Source organism: Salvelinus sp. IW2-2015, linkage group LG27, assembly GCF_002910315.2.
Source record: "Salvelinus sp. IW2-2015 linkage group LG27, ASM291031v2, whole genome shotgun sequence".
Classification (NCBI taxonomy): Eukaryota; Metazoa; Chordata; class Actinopteri; order Salmoniformes; family Salmonidae; genus Salvelinus; species Salvelinus sp. IW2-2015.
The window spans coordinates 4631104-4655903 of NC_036867.1; the positions used below are offsets into that span (position 1 = coordinate 4631104).

Consider the following 24800-nt stretch of genomic DNA (forward strand, 5'->3'; position numbering starts at 1 on the left):
TTAGTCTATGGGTGTTGTATGTGTATGGATAGAGTATTGTTAGGTTGTTAGTTATGTCTATGGCTGCTTAGATTGGGTCTCAATCAGAGACAGCTGTCATTCATTTGTCTCTGATTGGGAGCCATATTTAAGGTAGCCATAGGCAGTAGACTTTTGTGGGTAGTTGTCTTGTTTAACGTTTGTTGCTTGTCTGTGACTTGCGTTATTAGCTTCACGATCATTTGTTGTTTTCTGTTGTTTTGTATGTGTGTTTCTATTTGTTGGTTTAGGTTGCCTGGTATGGCTCTTAATTAGAGGCAGGTGTTTTGCGTTCCTCTAATTAAGAGTCATATTTAGGTAGGTTGTTTCACTGTGTTCGTTGTGGGTGGTTGTTACCTGTCTCTGTGTTTGTGTTCTGCACCAGATAGAAAGCCGTTACAGAACACCCACCAAACCCGGACCAAGCAGCGTGGCAACAGGCAACGGCGGCAGCAGCAGCAGCAGCGGGAGCTAGCAAGGCAGAGTGGCTGGAAGCCGAGAGGCTCCCCAAAAAAATTCTTGGGGGGGCACACGGGGAGTATGGTGGGTCAAGTGGGAGATTTGAGCCAGTTCCCCGTGCTTCCAGAAGAGCAGTGGGCTAAATTGAGGTACGAGTCGGAGAATGTGGAGGAGTTATTGGACAGATTGGAGGAAAGTGAAAGGATGGGAGATTATGAGACATTTGATGAGTTTGTTGGTGATATTGGGGGAAGGCGAAAGAGAGAGAGATGTTGGTTTGGCGTAGCATACACGGTACTCGCCCTGAGGTGTGGTGATTACCGTGGAGAGCGGGAGTACGGGCAGACACCGTGTTATGCGGAAAGAACGCACGGTGTCCCCAGTAGCGTGCTTAGCCCAGTGCGGGCTATTCCACCTTGCCGCACTGGGAGGGCTAGGTTGGGCATCGAGCCGAGTGCCATGAAGCCGGCCCACGTATCTGGTCCTCCAGTACGTCTCCTCGGGCCGGCGTACATGGCACCAGCCTTACAGGTGGTGTCCCGGTTCGCCTGCATAGCCCAGTGCGGGCTATTCCACCTCGCCGCACTGGCAGGGCTACGGGGACCATTCAACCTGGTAAGGTTGGGGAGGCTCGGTGCTCAAGAGCACTGTGTCCTCCTTCACGGTCCGGTAAATCCGGCGCCACCTTCCACCCAGCTCAGTACCACCAGTTGCCTACACCACGCACCAGGCTTCCAGTGCATCTCCAGAGCCCTGTTCCTCCTCCACGCACTCTCTCCCTATGGTGCGTGTCTCCAGCCCAGTGCCTCCAGTTCTGGCACCACGCACCAAGCCTCCTGTGCGTCTCCAGAGCCCTGTACGCACTGTTCCTTCTCCCCGCACTCGCCCTGAGGTGCGTGCCCTCAGCCGGTACCTCCAGTTCCGGTACCTACGCACCAGGCCTAGAGTGCGCCACGAGAGTCCAGTGTGCCCTGTTGTTGTTCCCCGCACTAGCCTGAAGGTGCGTGTCCTTAGCCGTACCTCCAGTTCCGTACCACGCACCAGGCCTACGTGCGTCTCAGCCGGCCAGAGTCTGCCGTCTGCCCCAGCGGCGCCTGAACTGCCCGTCTGCCCAGCGGCGCCTGAACTGCCCGTCTGCCCAGCGGCGCTGAACTGTCCCGTCTGCCCAGCGGCCGCCTGAACATGCCCGTTCTGCCGCAGCGGCGTCTGAACTGCCCGCGCCCATACGCCGTCTGAACTGTCCCGTCTGCCATGAGCCTGCAAAGCCGCCCGTTCTGCCAATGAGCCTGCAAAGCCGCCCGTCTGCCAATGAGCCTACAGAGCCGTCCCGCCAGACCGGAGCCGCTACAGAGCCGTCCGCCCGACCGGACCGCTAGAGCCTTCCGCCAGACCGAATCCGCCAGAGCCTTCCGCCAGACCGGATCAGCCAGAGCCTTCCGCCAGACGGATCAGCCAGAGCTTCCGCCAGACTCGGAAATCAGCCCAGAGCCTTCCCCGCCAAGACGCGGATCAGCCAGAAGCTTCCGCCAGACCCGGATCAGCCAGATGTCCTTCCGCCAGACCGGATCAGCAGAGCCTTTCCGCGCAAGACGGATCACCAGAGCCTTCCGCCAGACCGGATATCAGCCAGAGCCCTTCCGCCAGCCAATGACAGCCAGAGCCGTCAGCACAGCCATGACCAGCCAGAGCGTCAGCCAGCCATGAACCAGCCAGAAGCCAGCCAGCCAGGATCCCCAGCCAGTCCGAGCTGCGTCCCTCAGCCCGGAAGCTGCCGTCCCTCAGCTCGGAGCTGCCGTCCCTCAGCCCGGAGCTGCCCGTCCCTCAGCCCGGAGCTGCCGTCCCTCAGCCCGGAGCTAGCGTCCCTCAGCCCGGTGTTTTTCCCTTATCCCGGTGCTTGCCCCTTCTATCCCGATGCCTGCCCTTCAGTTTAGGTGGGTTTAAGTTGGAGGGTGGTCATTGGGGGGGGGATAGCGGAAGCGGGGAGTGACTAATGGTGGTGTTGGGGACAGGTCCAAGCCGGAGCCACCACCAGTGGACAGATGCCACACACCCAGAACGCCTCCCCCTAGACTTTTGGTGGTGCGTTCGGAGTTTACGCACCTTGAGGGGGGGGGTTATGTCACGTTCCTGACCTATTTATGTTTATTTTTTGATTATGTTTAAGTTGGTCAGGGCGTGAGTTGGGGTGGGCATTGTTATGTTGTTGTGTGTTTGGTTTAGTCTATGGGTGTTTGTATGTGTTAATGGGATAGAGTATTGTTAGGTTTGTCTAGTTATGTCTATGGGCTTGCCCCTAGATTGGGTCTTCAATCAGAGACAGCTGTCATTCATTTTGTCTCTGATTGGGAGCCATATTTAAGGTAGCCATAGGCAGTAAGACTTTTGTTGTGGTAGTTTTGTCTTGTTTACACTTGTTTGTTTGCTTGTCTGTGCACTTGCGTTATTTAGCTTCACGATCATTTGTTTGTTTTGTTTGTTTGTATAGTGTTTTTCGTTTTTAATGTTCATCCTTCGTTCATTTAATTAAAAGAAGATTGGCTTTATTTTCCTCATGCTGCGGTTTTTGGTCCGTCTCTCCTACACACGATCGTGACAGCTACAGTATACATATTTTCCCTGGCATATTACATAATTTATGCTGCAGCCATACAATACATTTTTGGATTCACCTTTTTTTGTATTTTATTAGGATCCCATTTTACCTTTTGCAAAAGCAGCAGCTACTCTTCCTGGAAAAACATGCATAATACAGAACATCAATAGACAAGAACAGTCCAGGACAGAACTACATAATTTTTTAAAAAAGGCAACATAGCCTACATGTCAATACATACACACAAACAGTCTGGGGTCAAATAAGGGGAGAGGCATTGTGCCGTGAGGTGTTGCGGTATCTGTTTTTTTTAAACCGGGTTTGCTGTTTTATTTGAGCAATATGAGATGAAAGGAAGTTCCATGCAATACGGGCTCTATATAATACTGGTACGCTTTCTTGAATTTGTTCTGGATTTCGGGGGCTGGTGAAAAACGACCCCTGTAGCATGTCTGGTGGGATAAGTGTGTGTGTGTCAGAGCTGTGTGTAAGTGTGACTATGTAATTAATCTCTGGGATTTCCAACACATTGTTTCTTATAAAAGTAAGTGATGCAGTCAGTCTCTCCTCATCTCTTAACCAAGAGAGACTGGCATAGTATTTTATATCAGCCCTCTGATTACAATGAGAGCAAAATGTGCCACTCCTGTTCTTGGGCAGCTGCATCTTAACTAGGTCTTTCCTTGCAGCACTGGACCACACGATCTGAACAATAATCAAGATGAGATAAACTAGACCCTGCAGACGCTACTTTTGTGGGTAGTTGTCTTGTTTAACGTTTGTTGCTTGTCTGTGCACTTGCGTTATTTAGCTTCACGATCATTTGTTGTTTTGTTTGTTTGTATAGTGTTTTCGTTTRATGTTCATCTTCGTTCATTTAATTAAAAGAAGATGGCTTATTTTCCTCATGCTGCGTTTTGGTCCGTCTCTCCTACACACGATCGTGACAGCTACAGTATACATATTTCCCTGGCATATTACATAATTTATGCTGCAGCATACAATACATTTTTGGATTCACCTTTTTTTGTATTTTATTAGGATCCCCATTTTACCTTTTGCAAAAGCAGCAGCTACTCTTCCTGGAAAACATGCATAATACAGAACATCAATAGACAAGAACAGCTCCAGGACAGAACTACATAATTTTTTAAAAAGGCACACATAGCCTACATGTCAATACATACACACAAACAGTCTGGGGTCAAATAGGGGAGAGGCATTGTGCCGTGAGGTGTTGCGGTATCTGTTTTTTTAAACCGGGTTTGCTGTTTATTTGAGCAATATGAGATGAAAGGAAGTTCCATGCAATAAGGGCTCTATATAATACTGTACGCTTTCTTGAATTTGTTCTGGATTCGGGGGCTGTGAAAAGACCCCTGGTAGCATGTCTGGTGGGATAAGTGTGTGTGTCAGAGCTGTGTGTAAGTTGACTATGTAATTAATCTGGGATTTCCAACACATTGTTTCTTATAAAAGTAAGTGATGCAGTCAGTCTCTCCTCATCTCTTAACCAAGAGAGACTGGCATAGTATTTATATCAGCCCTCTGATTACAATGAGAGCAAAARGTGCCACTCTGTTCTGGGCCAGCTGCATCTTAACTAGGTCTTTCCTTGCAGCACTGGACCACACGACTGAACAATAATCAAGATGAGATAAAACTAGACCCTGCAGAACTTGCTTTTTGGAGTGTGGTTTTAAAAAAGCAGAGCATCTCTTTGTTACGGACAGACCTTTCCCCATCTTTACAATCATTGAATCTATTTGTTTTGACCATGACAGTTTACAATCTAAGGTAACGCCAAGTAATTTAGTCTCTTCAACTTGTTCAACAGCCACACCATTCATTACCAGATTCAGCTGAGGTCTAGAATTTGTACCAAATACAATACTCTTAGTTTTAGAGATGTTCAGGACCAGTTTATTATTGGCCACCCATTCCAAAACAGACTGCAACTCTTTGTTAAGGATTTCAGTGACTTCATTAGCTGTGGTTGCTGATGCGTATATGGTTGAATCATCAGCGTACATGGACACACATGCTTTGTTTAATGCCAATGGCAGGTCATTGGTGAAAATAAAAAAGAGTAGAGGGCCTAGAGAGCTACCCTGCGGTACACCACACTTTTCACCTTTTTTTTCTTTCACTTTTCGCGGTGGTCCTTCGTGGGCAAATTTTGTCATCAAAGTCTGCCATTCTCTGGATTTATGGTGCTTTCAAGACAACTGGTCGAATCATGATGACGTTAGTGATCTTCAGGTCGCAGCTCTAGAAAGAGGCCAGAGTTCCAGATTTACAATTCCGAGTTGGATGAAAGTTCAAAATGTATTTTCCCAGTCGTAGCTATTTTTCCCCGAGTTCCCAGTTGTCTTGAATTCACTAAAGTCAGATTTTGTAGTTCTGAGTTAACAGTTGTTTTGAACGGGGCACAAATCATGCTTTATTGACAGCATGGCCAATGTTGAATGTTTATCATTTTAAACTAGGAAAAGAGACCCTTCATCTTAGACTTGGTACCACACAGCCACTCCACTGAATAGCAGGCTAATGACTGCTTTGCAATGCTTGCAGGTAGCCACTGAATCCTTCCAAACCACTCATTGTTGAATTTGCGATTTCCAACTTGTGTAATGTTTATGTCCAATGGCCGATGAGCACCGATACGATTTATCTATATTTTCTCTTCATTATTTCTCTTCATATGACTAGGATTAAAAAGGATTTGCCAGTAGATTGTCGACTTGATTTATGATGACTGCTAGCTAAGATTTTGAAAGTATGATGATCAGTCCATCAAAGCTACTGTAGATATAAAGTGATTTGAAGTCATTTTATCTGTGGCCAATTATCTTGAGCCTTCTTGGAAGGGCACTTCTAATGTAACTCTATGGCAGCACCCAAGGGGCTATAATTTTGGAGGACTACCCTTAGACTTGGCAGTGAGTGTAAGTGTCCTCATGAGTGACGAAACACTGAGTCAATCACGGCACAATCCTCCATATTTTCTGCTGGCTTGCCCACCAGCACAAAGCACTGAGCTAGGCTGAAACTCCTGCATTTTGGAGCTGCCTTACTCAAGAAAACAAAAGAGACCATGTTTCTCCTCCACGTGCCTGTATGACCTCCCTACAACGCCTGGGCATGCTCCTGATGAGGTGGCGGATGGTCTCCTGAGGGATCTCCTCCCAACCTGACTAAAGCATCCGCCAACTCCTGGACAGTCTGTGGTGCAACGTGGCGTTGGTGGATGGAGCGAGACATGATGTCCCAGATGTGCTCAATTGGATTCAGGTTCGGGGAACGGGCGGGCCAGTCATAGCATCAATGCCTTCCTCTTGCAGGAACTGCTGACCACTCCAGCCAATGAGGTCTAGCATTGTCTTGCATTAGGAGGAACCCAGGGCCAACCGCACCACATATGGTCTCACAAGGGTCTGAGGATCTCATCTCGGTACCTAATGGCAGTCAGGCTACCTCTGGCGAGCACATGGAGAGCTGTGCGGCCCCCCAAAGAAATGCCATCCCACACCATGACTGACCCACGCCAAACGGTCATGCTGGAGGATGTTGCAGGCAGTAGAACGTTCTCCACGGGTCTCCAGACTCTGTCACATGTGTGTCAGTGTGAACCTGCTTTCATCTTGTGAAGAGCACAGGGCGCCGGTGGCGAATCTCATTTGGTGTTCTCTGGCAAATGCCAAACGTCCTCTGGCTGTAAGCACGATGCCCCCACCTGTGGACGTCGGGCCCTCATACCACCCTCATGGAGTCGGTTTCTGACCGTTTGAGCAGACACATGCACATTTGTGGCCTGCTGGAGGTCATTTTGCAGGGCTCTGGCAGTGCTCTCCTGCTCCTCCTTGCACAAAGCGGAGGTAGCGGTCCTGCTGCTGGGTTGTTGCCCTCCTACGGCCTCCTCCACGTCTCCTGATGTACTGGCCTGTCTCCTGGTAGCGCCTCCATGCTCTGGACACTAGCTGACAGACACAGCAAACCTTCTTGCACAGCTCGCATTGATGTGCCATCCTGGATGAGCTGCACTACCTGAGCCACTTGTGTGGGTTGTAGACTCCGTCTCATGCTACCACTAGAGTGAAAGCACCACCAGCATTCAAAAGTGACCAAAACATCAGCCAGGAAGCATAGGAACTGAGAAGTGACCTGCAGAAGCACTCCTTTATTGGGGTGTCTTGCTAATTGCCTATAATTTCCACCTGTTGTCTATTCCATTTGCACAACAGCATGTGAAATGTATTGTCAATCAGTGTTGCTTCCTAAGTGGACAGTTTGATTTCACAGAAGTGTGATTGACTTGGAGTTACATTGTGTTGTTTAAGTGTTCCCTTTATTTTTTGAGCAGTGTATATATATATATATATTTTTTTTACATTTTTGCAATCTGATATGTGACACGAATGAATGCCAAAATAAATGCAAAACAGGCAAGCCCCCCCCCCCCCCCTAAAAAAGGGGCTCAAAACAGGTGGGGCTCTGCACCATCTGCCCTGAATGACAGGTCACCACTGGTCATGAGTGTTACTTAAAGGCAAATTATGCCGAAATGGAGAGCAATTTTTTTGTTCAAGTGAATAATTCCAGCTCCTTAATTGCCAGTGAAGACACTTGAAAACCAGCCCTTTAAAGTGCCCTTTGAAGTGTGTAAAGTGCTCTGTAGTAGAGGTTCAATTGGGCCACTGCTATTCACGTGAATTAACTGTTCACGTGAATTATGTGTTTATAATATATTTAATAGTATGTTTATAATTCCATCATAGTGTGATTATTTAGTCCAACTGCTTTATTCACAAGAATGTCCAATTCCACATCAAAAGATAGAGATGCATGTAATTTATTGGCATCATAACCTTCTTGTGACATCTTGTTGTTATGATGCCTACAGATACTACAGTGACATAGGGACATGAATGCAAATATAAAACCTGAGTGAGATGGAGGTAGGGATGTTGACAGAGACAGACAGACAGACAGACAGACAGACAGACATGGGGGCAGCAAGCTGTCGTTTCTGTCAGACAAACCAGACACATGCTGTGAGAGTGTGAGGCTAGCAGATGTTTCATAGATCACACAACCATGGCGAGAAGAATTCGAGATTAGTCGACACATGGAAACCATCATGGCGCAGTAAACAATATTACCTACATTTCCAGTGGTTGCCTTGCTGCATAGCAGACAAGCTGTAATTTCAACTGTGCAATTAACCTTTCTTGTAATTACCCAGGTGATGGCACATGTAGGCCAGCACACATTATTAAAAAAGACAGACAAAAGGCCAAATCAGTAAGAATCCGCCCCTTTTTTTTCAATTTTCACCTAAACTGACTTACCCAAATCTACCTGCCTGTAGCTCAGGATCGGAAGCAAGGATATGCATATTCTTGATACCATTTGAAAGGAAACACTTTGAAGTTTGTGGAAATGTGAAATTAATGTAGGAGAATATAACACATTAGATCTGGTAAAAGATAATACAAAGAAAAAAACAATTTGTTTTGTATTTGTACCATCTTTGAAATGCAAGAGAAAAGCCATAATGTATTATTCCAGCCCAGGTGCAATTTAGATTTTGGCCACTAGATGGCAGCAGTGTATGTGCACAGTTTTAGACGGATCCAATGAACCATTGCATTCTGTTCAAAATTGTATATCAAGATTGCCCAAAAGTGCCTAATTGGTTTATTAATAACTTAAGTTCATACGTGTGCACTCTCCTCAAACAATAGCATGGTATTCTTTCACTGTAATAGCTACTGTAAATTGGACAGTGCAGTTAGATTAACAAGAAATGTTCTTGTTACTTACAACCTCATGCTAATGCGATCAGCCTATGTTAACTCAACTGTCCCGTGGGTGGGACACCGATATGTAGAGATCCTTATTAACGTGAAGTATTTGAGGGAAGCCAACCCATTTGAAAGAAATTGTCTGGCTGCTAGACAGACAAATGACAAATTGCTGTTTAGGGACACAGGCAGACAGACAGGCAGACAGGCATGCAGACAGGCTGTGAAGGAATGGTTGCTGACTAGAACCAATAGGCCTTGTCGATGAGGTTCAAAGTGGTGCGAGGGGGAAGGTTAATAGATCTGACATGTTGGCGTGCAAAGGTCACAAAAAGACAGTTGAGAAAGATGAAGAGAGAGTCCTGTTTTCCTTTCTGTGTGAAACATTGTATATGGGATTCCCTTCACTCAATGCAGCCTGCTGTCTTTGCTCAATCTGTTCAAATAACAAGCTTTCTGTTCCAGTGAGCATTCGGACATATAGCTTTTCCCCCACATCCTACCATCACACATTAATATTTTATTGGCATCCATTTAGGAGGAGTTTTCTGTATTGTCAGTGAGCGTTAACCAAAACTGTAATCAGAGCAAAAGTAATCATCGAGTTACCCCCTTGGATTGTATTGTTTATGTAATTAGAAAAATATTTAATTTAGCGCTGGTCTGATGCATGCATCTCTAACCTAGTTAGCGGAGAGTGATCTTACTGTGAGCTCAGAGGACTGTGAYAGACATCATATTTGCCAAAAGTGGTTGAGCCTTTTTAAATGAGATTTGGATGCAGTGTTGTATTGTCTTGCAGAGGACAAAGCAGAATCTGTTTTAGAAGAATATTGTTCATCCGTCCAGGATATTGATTTTGATTTCTAAGAGATCATTTACACTTAAGGAAAATACCACTCAAAAACTATCTTTTGGTGGACTAATGAAACAAATACCAAAATATATCGTTTTGCTGGAATTTCCCTTTAATACACCACAAGGAGTTCTCATTTACATGATTCAGGCAGTTTATGCAAAACTCTTTGAAATAGTTACACTCCTGACTTTATGGAGAAGGCTATTATGACCTTTAGAGTAATCAAAAATATCATTAGTTAGATAGCTAAAATGGTGTCTCCATCCCCCTCTCCTTCCATCCTTCTCCTCATAATGCTTGCTTCTAGCCTGGGAAACTGTGTACATTAGTCCACAGCCTAATGGCTTTAAAGGGAACCTGTCCTGTTTCTCTTGCAGTTGTGTGTCGCTCCGACAGAGAGAATGGATGGCTTGGTGTAGGACAACGTGACGTCTGCTGTGTTAATGGGGGTTTTAATGCCTTACTGCTCACCAATGGAGTTTACTACTAATGTATTCTCCATAGAGCTCCGACAGCTCTGGGAATCAATCTCTAGGGTTACAGCAAATGTTTTGAAAGCTAATGGCATGGCTTAAATAGTATGTAGGAAACTGTAGGAAATTACACCTTTATTTATTAATTGACGCAAGATCATGCGACACACACACACACATTCACTTACAGGTTTCACTTTAGACCTCATTGTAATGCCGTTCACGTCTTCTGCTGGGGAGGACTACATTACACCCTACAMAACCTACCCATATTTCACCCTACAGATCCTACCTGTATTTCACCCTACAGTACCTAACCGTATTCTGTGCACTCTGCAACACATATTTCATTGTGAATTTGGTCAGGTCGCCAAAAAAGTTACATATTGCTGCTTTAAAATGTCCTGCATTGCTGGAAAGTTCTCCTGCAACAAGGTGATCAAATTAAGATCCTACATCTATATTAGTCTATGCCATATGTCCACTATGTCCGTTTCTACATGTGACTAACCCCGTACCTCTTTACACTCGTACCTGTATACGGGTTCAAAATAGCAGATTTGGACCTTGATAAGCGCCTAAATTGTAACGCCATGGCTGTAGCCTACAGTAACATGCTATACATGACATCAGAGCTCAAGGTCTTCCGCTTCACAGCGCAGTATTGTTTAGACTGACAGCGGTTCTGAACTTGAACATTAAGTTACCCCCAACCCTTCCACTAATTGGGCAACTTTTGCAAATGTTTTGTTGTCCAAGTGAAAAAAAAAATGTAAAGGCGTCTGTTTCTCAACCTAGACACTCTAATGTACTTGTCCTCTTGCTCAGTTGTGCACTGGGGCCTTCCACTCCTCTTTCTATTTTAGTTAGTGCCACTTTGCGCTGTTCTGTGAAGGGGGAAGTACACAGCATGGTAGAAGATTTTCAGTTTCTTGGCAATTTCTTGCATGGAATAGCCTTAATTTCTCAGAACAAGAATATACTGACGATTTTCAGAAGAAAGTTATTTGTTTCTGGCCCTTTTGAGCCTGTAATCGAACCCACAAATGCTGATGCTCAAAAATACTCAACTAGTCTAAAGAAGGCCAGTTTTATTGCTTCTTTAAACAGAACAACCGTTTTCAGCTGTGCTAGCATAATTGCAAAAGGGTTTTCAAATTATCAATTAGCCTTTTAAAATGATAAACTTGGATTAGCTAACACAACGTGCCATTGGAACACAGGAGTGATGGTTGCTTATAATGGGCCTCTGTACGCCTATGTAGATATTCCATAAAAAACTCTGCCGTTTCCAGCTACAATAGTCATTTACAACATTAACAYCGTCTATACCATATTTCTGATCAATTTGATGTTATTTTAATGGACAAAAAATGTGCTTTTCTTTCAAAAACAAGGACATTTCTAAGTGACCCTAAACTTTTGAACGTTAGTATATATAATATATATTGTTACTGCTCGACTAAAACAATCTCAGTCGACCAATAGCCTAATGACCAAACAATCGACCAGTCGACTAATTGGGGTCAGCCCTAATACAGTGTCAACGTTTATGATCACTATGCTTGATATACAGTTACAAGATGGCATGACGTCATACCCTGGGTTGTTCTGAACAGAATGAGCCTATGTTTGTCGTATTGAGAATAAATTTGCCATTGAAAACACATCTGAATGCACTCGTGACTATTCTATGCGCACCAAAATTACGATCTGCTTCTCTGAATTGCCCTGTGAAAGCCTAACACTGTAAGATCCTATTTTGTAACTTAGCTAGCCATGTTGGCAATAGAACACGCTTTCAAATTATGCCCACCTGACCAGATTGCGATTTATAATGGAGCTTTTTTGGAATGCGTTAACAACAACAGTAATTGTGTGATGGCAGGGATGCAGGGCTGTGTTTCAAACAAAACAACTACAAGTATGCTTGCTCTAGTTCCTCAACAGCACAGCTAGGAGAGCTCAAAAACAACACCTTATTGTTCAAGACTCTTCTTTGAGTCATAAAAGTGCATTGAAATTACGTAGGAACTTTGCATACTTTCGAAGGGTGTGGCCCCTTGGAGACACCAGTTAGACCTCTCACTCAATTCCTTGTCTTTTTTTTTGTCTTATGTTGCACCTACCCCACATTACCATGAACATTCTTATCGTGTTACTGAATGTGTCTGGAATATTTTCAGATTGTGTCATCAAATGCGGCAAAGTACAGTAAATGTAAAATGCACATGAAATCAACAGTGTAATGTTTGGGTTCAGTCTTGTGTCAGATTAACTGTTTTGTCCTCACCTTTAGTCTAATAATTTCCCCATAATCTCCAAACAGTTTCCTTTTGATTCCTACCATGGTTATACATTATAATTTAGCCCTATCCATATAGGCCAATTCCCACTAGTGTAAGGGCTTAAAATTCTGGTTAAGTGCCTAGAGGACTTTATTGATTCTGCTTGGGCTCATCAAGGAAGATGTACTGCATCATCTGCATGTCAATAAGGTTGTGTTAGATTAGAACCTCTGGGAGTAAGAGCTGATTAGTGGTACCTACTCCCTGTAAATTCCTGTTTTGTTGGATAGCCAGAAAGGAGGAAGTGTGTATGCCATGCATTTGATGAGAAGGTAACTAGTATGACAGTAGCTCATTAGTATAATATGGACTTTCTCTTCACATTTGACTGTTTAAATGGTGTGTCTGTCATTTCTTTTGAAACCTCTTCTTGAATATCTCTCTAAGGGCTATGTTGTTATAAATTAAGATGTCTTTTGATCTAGCTCTGTCCTTTTGAATTCGAAGTTGAAAGGTGATCATCTCTCCTGGCTTTGTTACGGTGTAAAAATGCTTGCTACAGCAATAAATTATCCTCTGGGGGGTTTTAAATAACTTTCCAGCTATTTTTTGCCTCTGAACTCCATTACTGCTGGTGCAGAATTACATCATCTTCTCTGAATCTTCTGAATAACCTACAGGCTGACTTTGACTGTATTGGTTGAATGAGTTCAGTCTTGTTGCACATGGCACATGCCAGAATATTGCATTCAAAAAAATACATATAGAAATGACAGGAGAATCTGATTAACATGAGATGAAGCATCTGTCTCACACCTCCAAGCTCTGTCCACGTCACCAAAATAATGTTGTCTCAACTGGCAAAAAGGCAGCACTACAGGTTTATTCCCTATCTATCTCATTCTCAATCCTTGCTGAAAGTTCAATCAGATAACACCCCATCTGTGGTTCCTTGCATAATGGCYCTCTGTATGCCCATCGCCCTCAGACATGTTAGATTACGGCAGAAAGAGCCTCAGGTCTTTTTTATACTGAAAGTCTAATCCAACTCTTGTACCCGTTCTCCGTTTCTCCTTAGCCTCRGGGATCTCCTCGCCCCCCTCAACTCCTCCGACGCAGGCCGCCAAGCAGCCGCCGGCGTTCCCGCTGGAGGCCTATCGGAGCGAGCCGGAGAGGCTGGAGGCACGGATGCGCTCCTACTCATCCCCGCCGGACACCGGGCAGCGCTTCAGTCTACGCTGCTCCAAGCCACCCATGACTCCCTCCGCCCCCATCGCTAACTCACGATCACGACCAGTGAGTACTACCCCACTGATAAAAACTCGTTGAAATAGGGTGCATCTGAATAGTCTAAAGCAGATTCCTCTTCTTCAACTGCACTGATCTGACCACACAAGATAGGCAAAAGCAATACTGCAATGGTCCTTTCAGTGCAGATTAAGGAAAGGAGATGAGGAGAGGAAGCTACTTCAAACTATTGAGATTCACCTATGAAGTCAGTTCTGTAGTTATGCATTGATGGGTGGTCCAGACCACAGCTGGGTACATTAACATAAGCATTTACATATTTTGTCGCTTCATGCAAATGATATTGTCATCACTTTAACGTCCCTCTAATTTGATATTTATCTAACTTGTATAGAATTCCAAGCAGCTGCACTGTTTGATAGTGAATTTAGAGTCTGTTTTGTCTCTGTGGCCCATGATAACTACAACAGTATGCTGCTGGATTCTCTGCCCTTACTGTGCATCCTATCCCACTGGGCACAGACGTCAGTTCAACGTCTAGTTTGAGTTGTCAACTAACGTGAATTCAAAGTGAAATCAACAATACATTTCACCATGTCACTGGATTTAGGTAAAAAACGTTGATTACTTTTTGCAAATACAATCAGTTTTCTTGTTGATTCAACATCATCACTTAGATTTTTGGGGTTGAAATGACATGGAAACAACATTGATTCAAGACGTTTTTGCGCAGTGGGATCCCTCTCTGTCTCTGCCAGGTGATACACTGGTTTCACTCAGCTAGTGGAGAGACACTAGCCTGGTCCCAGATCTGTTTGTACTGTCTTGCAGACTTCTATGGTCATTGGCATGCTGTTAGGAGTTGGCAAGATGGCTGGATGAGGCAAGAGAGACACTGTATAACAACCACAATAGTCAACAACTTCAATCTAGAGAAATCTCAAAGGTCTCTGTAGCTCTCTCTCATGCATAATTTTGCTCATTCCATACTTCACAGTTTAAATATTACATTGATAGGTCCAGAACCAAAGTTTTGATTGAGCATGGCACATTAGAAATTGTGAATGTGTGTTGTCATTTGCATACAATTTCATTAATCACTGAATTAACATTGTCTGCCTGGTATCATAATTTGTAATTGGAGGACTAATCAAGGCTAATCAAGAATGTGAAAAATGTTAAACAATGGCTGCATTCCAAACACTTAAAAGACACACCCTCTCCCCTCAAATTAAGTGGACACTTCTGATGACGTCTGACACTTGCAGGGCAAGGGGCGAGGGAGAAAGTTATACATTTTTCTAATGACTGCCTAGCCCTGAAATTTGTCAGTKATTTGTCCCGCGACGATTGTGTTTTCAGCTACCGGTAACTTGTGGGTGCTTTATATGTGCAACAGTCAATTATGATTGCATGTTTACTTATATTAACTATATAATTATTAATATACGCCTACTGTATGATAGCTAGCAAATTAATACGCTAACTAACATTGGCTTGCCTAGCTTCTGAAGAAGGAAAATGTTTTATTTCTACAATTTCCAAAAGCTAACCAAACAAACATTACTTTTGAGACATGTTAGTGCATTAGTAGCACAATTTCTAACTTATTTACATTAGTTTTTACTTTGAATTATTATTATTATTTTTTAGTATATTTCTTTTATTGCAACAATAATAACAATATTACACATCAATACAGGGACATTCCTGTGAATACAATGAAAAAAATGAAATTCTCCGTATTGACATTGAGGTTTTAAGTTTTTACTGACTTTTCTTAGCAGATGTACGATCATCGCGAATTGCATTATGGGGCGTTTCAGGCCCGGTAGTGAACATAATTGTACACTCTCAAACTCGATCAAAAACGAGGGCTGAGAGGCTTACGTTGGCAACTTCCCTTTGGTTGGCTAATCATTTGGATCGACGACGAAGATGGTCGCGGAGATTCCCCAAGGGCATAACACAGAACCCAAACCGGCGTGCGCCATCGTGCATAAATGTATTTTATCCCCCCACACAAAACGCGATCACGACACACAGGTTAAAATATCAAAACAAACTCTGAACCAATTACATTAATTTGGGGACAGGTTGAAAAGCATTAAACATTTATGGCAATTTGGCTAGCTAGCTTGCACTTGCTAGCTAATTTGTCCTATTTAGCTAGCTTGCTGTTGCTAGCTAATTTGTCCTGGGATATAAARATTGAGTTGTTATTTTACRTGAAATGCACAAGGTCCTCTACTCCGACAATTAATCCACACATAAAACGGTCAACCGAATCGTTTCTAGTCATCTCTCCTCCTTCTAGGCTTTTTCTTCTCTTGACTTTATATTGCGATTGGCAACTTTCATAAATTAGGTGCATTACCGCCACTGACCTCATTCATCTTTCAGTCACCCACGTGGGTATAACCAATGAGGAGATGGCATGTGGGTACCTGCTTCTATAAACCAATGAGGAGATGGGAGAGGCAGGACTTGCAGTGCGATCTGCATCAGAAATAGAACTGACTTCTATTTTAGCCATTGGTAAAGCAAATGCTCGTTGGAGCGCACGAGCAGTGTGGGTGCAATAATTGAATAGATTTCTAAATTTATTTTGCAACGCACGCACACCAGCAGGTTTAGTCAGCCTGTGAGGTTTGAAACGCAGCCAATACCTTCCTCTGCTTAGACGTTGCTTGCATCAACCAATGGTCGCGTGCCGGTCATCGCTGACAGATTGTTAAAACATATTACGTGGTTAGCTGATAGGTAAAGTACCTATCCAGGCGTTGTAAGATCTGGCAGGCGTCCATTGTATCTTTCATAGCGACTGCAGCACATTGGAATGTTCCACTTTTACTTGAATAGGGGATTGGTAGCGTGCATCCTATTTTACGTAAAGAGTCGGCAGTCGGCACGAAATTACGGGATGTAGGCTACCTGACAATGCTCTCTAGTCTACTAAAATACGCGTACTCTACTCTTTTTACCAACACCGAGCAAGAAAGGAAAGACATGCGTCCATGAAAATCTCCGGAGCCTTTTATGCTCGAAACGGTTGGACTGTGTTTCTCGTTTTCGTGTTGGCACCGCACAAGAGGAGAGGAGTTTCTCATGCCCGGCGTCTGTCAAATCAGTAGCAGTTCGGGAGGCTAGTTGCAGCTCGGGAAGGCTACATTTTATTAGCGAAGCTTTCTGTTCGCTACATTGTATCCACTATAGTGTGGTTGACAACCGTTACTTTTTCAACGACCTACTAGTATTTCATAACCAACTGCGCCCTGGTCTCTGCTGCCTGGCTGCCATCGTTGCCTGTGCAGGGTTGTGGAGTGAAAGAGGAACGGGAAGAGTCAGTCGGTCAATTGGCTATCTGTACCTCTTATCTACAGGTCCACGGTTTAGCTGAAGGCATGCTGGAGAAACTTGATCTAGAAGATGAAGGTAAGCCTCTTTGCAAACTTTTTGGAAATGTATTTTCAACTAGTAGATCCGCAAACCCATTCATAACCTTTGTCATGGCAGTTGACAAGGTAATGCGTCAGCCAAATGGATCTGTGAATGATCTATGATTTTTATGTAATTAGCCTAAGCAACAGTTCATGAAGGGCCATGTAGCCTGTTGATTATTGGTCAATTGAARGTACATGATGCCTTCAAGTAATATATCATGCCATTAACACATTTAGTGATACATTTATTTTTGCCCATACAATCCCACCCATCTAATGGATCATATTCCCATTATTCTAGTGGTGTAGTCTAATAATCAAAACATGTAATAAAAATAAAAAACATGTTTTGAACTGCTTTGTGAATATATCAAAGGGGGAACCAAACTATATACGGCTCTGTAGCCCATCATGTCAATGTATAGAAGCTTTAGTGGATGGCAGGGAACTTCATTGTTAGTATGAAGGGGATTCAGCTCATGTTAGGAGGGAGCTTGTTTGCTGTTATCCCTGCTAACCTGTTGGCTGCCTCCCCCAGTCCAGCCACAATGTGATGTTGCAACTGTATCAGATACAGTACTGCTGCAGCATAGATAGTGTTACCCCATAGCTTGACAGTGGTATATTAATGAGTTTAGAATGCTGAATCTTAGCGTATCCATTTTATCGAGTGTTTATACCAAATAGCATCTCAGTTTTGCTGTAAAATAACTGATCTAATCAGAAATACACTACAGAAGAGCTTGAACAAGGAGGTGATGGGGGCTACTGACAGGGCAGTGCTATTCTGCCTTGATTAAGGGAGCTTCATCTAGATGTTTGTGAATATGACTGACTTCACCAGATGTGTTTACCGTCTGATGTTAAATGAAAGACCAATTACATGTGAAGTAGAACTAGAAAAAACTGCCACAATCTACCCACCTAGGCAGCGACCCTAAACTTTACATGAAATACAACATATATGCCACTTATCACACTCACTTATCCAAAGTGACTTCGAGTACAGTGAGTTCAGGTCACTTGACACGGTCTTCAACACATTGGGCAACATTTTCAAGTTTAATCAGTAGCCTATTTGTGAGTGCTCAGAGCTTAGATTCAGTTGCGTAGTGCACCGGATATAATGTCATGCCCGTTCTATACACCACATATCTACAGTGCATTCGGAAAGTATTAAGACCCCTTCACTTTTTCCACATTTTGTTACGTTACAGCCTTATTCTGTTGTGTGTAGATTGATAAGGAATAAAAAACAATTTAATCAGTTTTAGAATGAGGCTGTAACGTAACAAAATGTAGAAAAAGTGAAGGGGTCTGAATACTTTCCGAATGCACTGTATCTGCAACAGTTCTGAACGCTCTGCCCTGCTGAACAAAGCCGGGGTTTTGTTCTTCGTTTTCATGACTGGTGGTGGTCTTCGTGCCCTGTAATGTTTAAGGTAACCAGGTACGTCAGCGCTGAGTGTTTCCCCAAGGCTCTTCATTGTACCAGCAGCTCTCACTCTATGTGTCACGGCACATCACAGTATGCATGGCACACGCAGCACATTCAGTGAGCATGATGCTGCTTGCTTCACGTGGGTGGGTGGGCTGGCTGGCTGAACACTAATGTTACTATACCTTTATTACAGAGAAGATGTGTGAAATTATCATCATGGTACCATTATTACATAACATTCCATTCGGATGGAAATAGCCTAGATGTACTCTGTAGAGGTTTACATAAAGGCATCAACACCAGACATCTGGGTTTTTACTAAATCCTATTTACATAATTTGTCCCCCCCCCCCCATTTTGTTTTTCAAGTTAAGCCACATATGAGCCAATCATCATTCAGTAGGCTGTGAGATGGAAGGCTACTGCTGCCTTCTTTCAACGTTGGTAAAATGTGAATCATCAAGGCTCTTCAAAACAAACAGACCATTTTACATTAATTCAATTCTCAGAATAGCCAACATGGCTGCTTGCCAGAGTGTCAAGCCTGTGCTCAGTGGTACATCAAAGTACTCAGATGGTCAGAGTAGTTTTACTTGGAGATTGGTGTGWTTGTGAGGCAATGGGTTTGGGCACCAGCCACAGCCATTGTGTTCAGGGATTTTGGAAGTTGGTATGTGCGTTGTGCACTCTATAAAACCTCTGTTTGATACTCTAACCTATAGTGGTTTAAGTTCCAAGGTTTTCCATAGAACCAACACTCTATTTTATTGACAACAGAACACATATAAATGCTCAGTTTTTTCCCCCGAGGACATTCCGACTACAGTAGGGTTGTCTTAAACCAGTTTGAGCTAGTCTCAATCAAATGCACCTCGTTCCTCTCAGGTTTGTAAGGCTGCATTCTCCTGCTGCTCTGCATAGCAAAGGAGCAAAGTCTAACGGAGCTATTATGGGATTGTTGGGTGGTGAACATCTAGGACAAAGCAGATGGAAGAGGTTGTTGTTGTTATTATGGCATTTGATTTATTTCAAGTGGCACAATGTCCATGGACATACAGTTGATTCACGTCCCTTTTTAGGCATTGACTGTTGTTTAGCAATGCGGCATTGGGCTCGGATACCCACGTTGTGATATGTATGGACCTGGGCTGTAACCATCGGCAGAGGTGTCGACATAGCCCCCTCACCCGTCATTAGAACTGACAGAGCGAAAGCCATGGGAGTGGAGCTGTCAGTCTTARGCATCAACCTGATACACCGACGGGTGTACAGATGTACAGACGACACAGCAGTTAGACTGCAGCGTCGGTTCAAGTCAAGGCCAGAATGTATGGCAACGTCCAGACGAAGTAGGCCAAATCGTCTAGACTCCTTGAGGAGAGATTTTGGGGAGGGTGAATGGGGAGCATGGCAGCTCCTTCCAATCATAGAACAAACGACTGCTCTGTTGTCTCAAGAGCTTAACAAAAAAAAGTATGTTTAGTGTAGCTGAATAGTACAGGGAGAATTACCATGGCAACCGGCCCTGGAGATTGAGTCAGTAGTCAGCGAGTGAGAAACTTCCAGTCTCTTAGTTCATTGAATATACCCTTTATATTCAGGTCCTTTGAGAAGAAAGGCGATTTCAGACACCCAGGACATCTCACACAACAATGTAGTGGTTTTGAGAGATCATATTTTGTAGCTATATGAAAATGCCCAGGAAGTCATTTTCTCCATGTACCACATTGTCTTCAAAGAGAATATGGAAGAGATGTGCATAGAGCGAACCATAAATCAGTGGAAGTCATTTTACCTTCTCATTACTGATCAAAGCACAAGGCATCAGTATTTCCATTGTTGTTCCATTCCTAGTATTTTGTGTATTAATGTTTTCTGGTAAGAACATCGAATTAATGCTTGTGCATATATGTGCTTTACTTACAGCTTTTGAAGAATCCGAAAGTGATATCTACATGCGCTTTATGAAGTCACACAAGTGCTACGACATTGTTCCTACCAGCTCTAAGCTGGTGGTTTTTGACACTACTCTGCAGGTAAGTGCACCGTCTATTGAACATCTATTGTACAAAGACTTCTGACAGTCACAGAACATTGTTCTGTAGTCCCGCCTACTGATAATGTTCCATCAACACAGGTGGTCAACAGGAAACCTTTTTTTGTGTTTTATCGACTACTAACTTCAAATGCAATTGCGTCATGGCTTGAGCCATGATACTATGTCTCTGGTTACTAATTGATCTGCTTTGTTAAACATGTAAACTCCGTTATGGTCTTGGTTTGGAAAGTGATACAAATGTCTCTACGCAGTATTTAACTGCAGCACAAAAATTATCTGGCGACTTTCTCCTCAGGCCAGAATATACTATTATGATATCCTCTTTGTAAAAGTCTTTCAGTTCCTCTCTCTTGAAGCTTGTCACACTTTAAAACCCCTCGCAATCTCTCCCACTGTTTTATCTTCAAAAGCACCAGCTAGAAAAATAGCTTTTGTCTGACCTTGTGACTTGATAGACATCTGCAATTAAAAAGCTCTACATTTTAATCCAGATAAGTGTTATCTCTTATCCACCATGTCTCTTGGAGGTCTCATCCATCCATGGTTAGACCACACTACACTTCAGTCTACAGAGATGATGTCAGTCTACAGAGATGATGTCAGTCTACAGAGATGATGTCAGTCTACAGAGATGATGTCAGTCTACAGAGATGATGTCAGTCTACAGAGATGTCAGTCTACAGAGATGTCAGTCTACAGAGATGATGTCAGTGAAAACAAGGAAGCAGTGAGAAGGCTTTAATGAAACGGCTGCAGTCACAACAATGGAGAAGAACAACAACCACCACCAACACCTCAGTCAAACAGCTTGAACCTGCTCTTCATTAAACATCAAACCACAACTATTACAGCAGACAGTGACCTTTGACCAGTGCGCAGGTCACAAGAATGCAAGAAATATATTTGTCTAGTAGACCTGGTCATCTCTCAACATCATCACAGTTTAATCAGTGCGKTACTTTTTATTTTTGTAAATGTTTTATTTTGTTTTACTTCCACACTGTTGTGATGTATTTTTCCAAAATCTCTTCTGATATGTACAGCCAAATGAACTGTTAACGTGTTACTGATATTACATGGGAAAGAATAAAAACCCACTGGAGGTGTTTGTAGTTTCCGCCATCATCAAAGACTTCCCTGTTAGTGTCTACGCCCAGCTCAGTGCTGTCTCCCAGCTCCAGCTCCAGCTCCACTACGGCTGCGTTGCTGGTAAAGTCTTGTGCCGGTCCAGACCCAATGTCCCATGAGGACACCAGCAGCTGTCCGTTCTTCCGCAAAGACACGGTAGCGTTGGCGTTTCCCTGGTAGAACACGGTGTAGAAGAAGTAATACACTCCTTTGACCATGGCTGTGAAGACAACTGTAGCAGGGTTGTATCCACTGCCGACGTTGGAGAAGACTCTTTTGTACTGTAAGGGTATGTCAGTGGGGAAGGGTCCGATGTTCCCAGAACCATACGTTCTTAGAGCTGCAGAGAAGGCCACCTTTGGCTGACTAGCTGCTAAGTCCTTCTTTAATGTCTTCAGTTCTTCTTCCTGAGCTTTGTTCATACTTTTCACTTCTTCCACCTGGCTCACGCTGGCTTGTAGCCTGGTCTCCACAGCGCCTAGTTTCTGGTCCATGGTTCCCAATTCCTCCTTCAGGACAGCCAGCTCTCTGATCAAGGAGCAGGTGGTATCAGGCACACAGTAAGACAAACTGGTCCCCCGCCTGGTCCGCCCCCTACCTTGTGCCCCAGACAGTGTGAGGCACAGACAGCATTAGTAGAACGACTCCCCCTTCATTCTTAAAACCTTTTCTTGTCAAGACAGGTCAGTTCTGTGTAGTCTTTTAGCTTGTGTAGTTCTCTTATATATATGTCAAGTTTGATCTTGATCTTGATCTTGATCTTGATCTTGATCTTCCGGCGCCGAAAAAGAGATGGCCGCCTCGCTTCGCGTTCCTTGGAAAATATGCAGTATTTTGTTTTTTTATGTGTTATTTCTTACATCGGTACCCCAGGTAATCTTAGGTTTCATTACATACAGTCGGGAGGAACTACTGAATATACGATTAACGTCAACTCATCATCGTTCCTACCAGGAATATGACTTTCCCGAAACGGATCCAGTGTTTTGCCTTCCACCAATACAATGGATCTGATCCCAGCCGGCGACCCTGTGCGACGCCGTAAAAGGGGCAAACGAGGCGGTCTCCTGGTCAGGCTTGGAGACGGGCACATCGCGCTCCACTCCCTAGCATACTACTCGCCAATGTCCAGTCTCTTGACAATAAGGTTGATGAAATCCGAGCACGGGTAGCATTCCAGAGAGACATCGGGATTGCAACGTGCTCTGCTTCACGGAAACATGGCTAACTCAAGAGACGCTAACGGAGTCGGTGCAGCCAGCTGGTTTCTTCATGCATCGCGCCGACAGAAACAAACATCTTTCTGGTAAGAAGAGGGGCGGGGGGGTATGCCTTATGATTAACGAGACGTGGTGTGATCATCATAACAACACACAGGAACTCAAGTCATTCTGTTCACCTGATCTAGAACTCCTCACAATCAAATGTGACCGCATTATCTACCAAGGGAATTCTCTTCAATCATAATCACAGCCGTATATATTCCCCCCCAAGCAGACACATCGATGGCCCTGAACGAACTTTATCTGACTCTTTGTAAACTGGAAACCACACACCCTGAGGCTGCATTCATCGTAGCTGGGGATTTTAACAAGGCTAATCTAAAAACAAAACTCCCTAAATTCTATCAGCATATCGATTGTGCTACCAGGGCTGGAAAACCCTAGATCATTGTTATACTAATTTCCGGCGACGCATATAAGGCCCTCCCCCGCCCCTTTCGGAAAAGCTGACCACGACTCCATTTTGTTGATTCCAGCCTACAAACAGAAACTAAAACAACAAGCTCCCGCGCTCAGGTCTGTTCAACGCTGGTCCGACCAATCTGAATCCACGCTTCAAGACTGCTTCGATCACGCGCGATTGGAATATGTTCCGCATTGCGTCCAACAACAATATTGACGAATATGCTGATTCGGTGAGCGAGTTCATTAGGAAGTGCATTGACGATGTCGTACCCACAGCAACGATTAAAACATTCCCAAACCAGAAACCGTGGATTGACGGCAGCATTCGCGTGAAACTGAAAGCGCGAACCACTGCTTTTAACCAGGGCAGGGTGACCGGAAGCATGACCGAATACAAACAGTGTAGCTATTCTCTCCGCAAGGCAATCAAACAGGCTAAGTCCCAGTACAGAGACAAAATCGAGTCGCAATTCAACAGCTCAGACACAAGAGGTATGTGGCAGGGTCTACAGTCAATCACTGATTACAAAAGAAAACCAGCCCCGTCGCGGACCAGGATGTTTGCTCCCAGACAGGCTAAACAACTTTTTTGCCCGCTTTGAGGACAATACAGTGCCACTGACACGGCCCCTACCAAAACCTGCAGGCTCTCCTTCACTGCAGCCGAGGTGAGTAAAACATTTAAACGTGTTAACCCTCGCAAGGCTGCAGGCCCAGACGGCATTCCCAGCCGCGTCCTCAGAGCATGCGCAGACCAGCTGGCTGGTGTGTTTACGGACATATTCAATCAATCCTTATCCCAGTCTGCTGTTCCCACATGCTTCAAGAGGGCCACCATTGTTCCTGTTCCCAAGAAAGCTAAGGTAACTGAGCTAAACGACTACCGCCCCGTAGCACTCACTTCCGTCATCATGAAGTGCTTTGAGAGACTAGTCAAGGACCATATCACCTCCACCCTACCGGACACCCTAGACCCCTCCAATTTGCTTACCGCGAATAGGTCCACAGACGACGCAATCGCAACCACACTGCACACTGCCCTAACCCATCTGGACAAGAGGAATACCCATGTGAGAATGCTGTTCATCGATTACAGCTCAGCATTTAACACCATAGTACCCTCCAAACTCGTCATCAAGCTCGAGACCCTGGGTCTCGACCCGCCCTGTGCAACTGGGTCCTGGACTTCCTGACGGGCCGCTCCCAGGTGGTGAGGGTAGGTAACAACATCTCCACCCCGCTGATCCTCAACACTGGGCCCCACAAGGGTGCGTTCTGAGCCCTCTCCTGTACTCC

The 24800-nt window shown here is 44.3% G+C and overlaps 1 protein-coding gene and 1 pseudogene across 6 annotated transcripts in view; one reads left to right on the plus strand and one right to left on the minus strand.

Moving 5' to 3' along the window:
* LOC111953401 (5'-AMP-activated protein kinase subunit gamma-1) overlaps positions 1–24800 on the plus strand; it is a 108998-nt gene that overhangs the window by 64712 nt on the left and 19486 nt on the right. For all 6 annotated transcript variants that reach the window (XM_070435606.1, XM_023972638.2, XM_070435605.1 and 3 more), the window contains 3 exons: positions 13576–13793; positions 17129–17180; positions 20556–20665. In XM_070435606.1, coding sequence (XP_070291707.1) covers positions 13576–13793; positions 17129–17180; positions 20556–20665 — 380 coding nt within the window. The remainder of the gene's footprint in view (positions 1–13575; positions 13794–17128; positions 17181–20555; positions 20666–24800) is intronic.
* On the minus strand, positions 21761–22449 carry LOC111953402 (complement C1q-like protein 2; annotated as a pseudogene).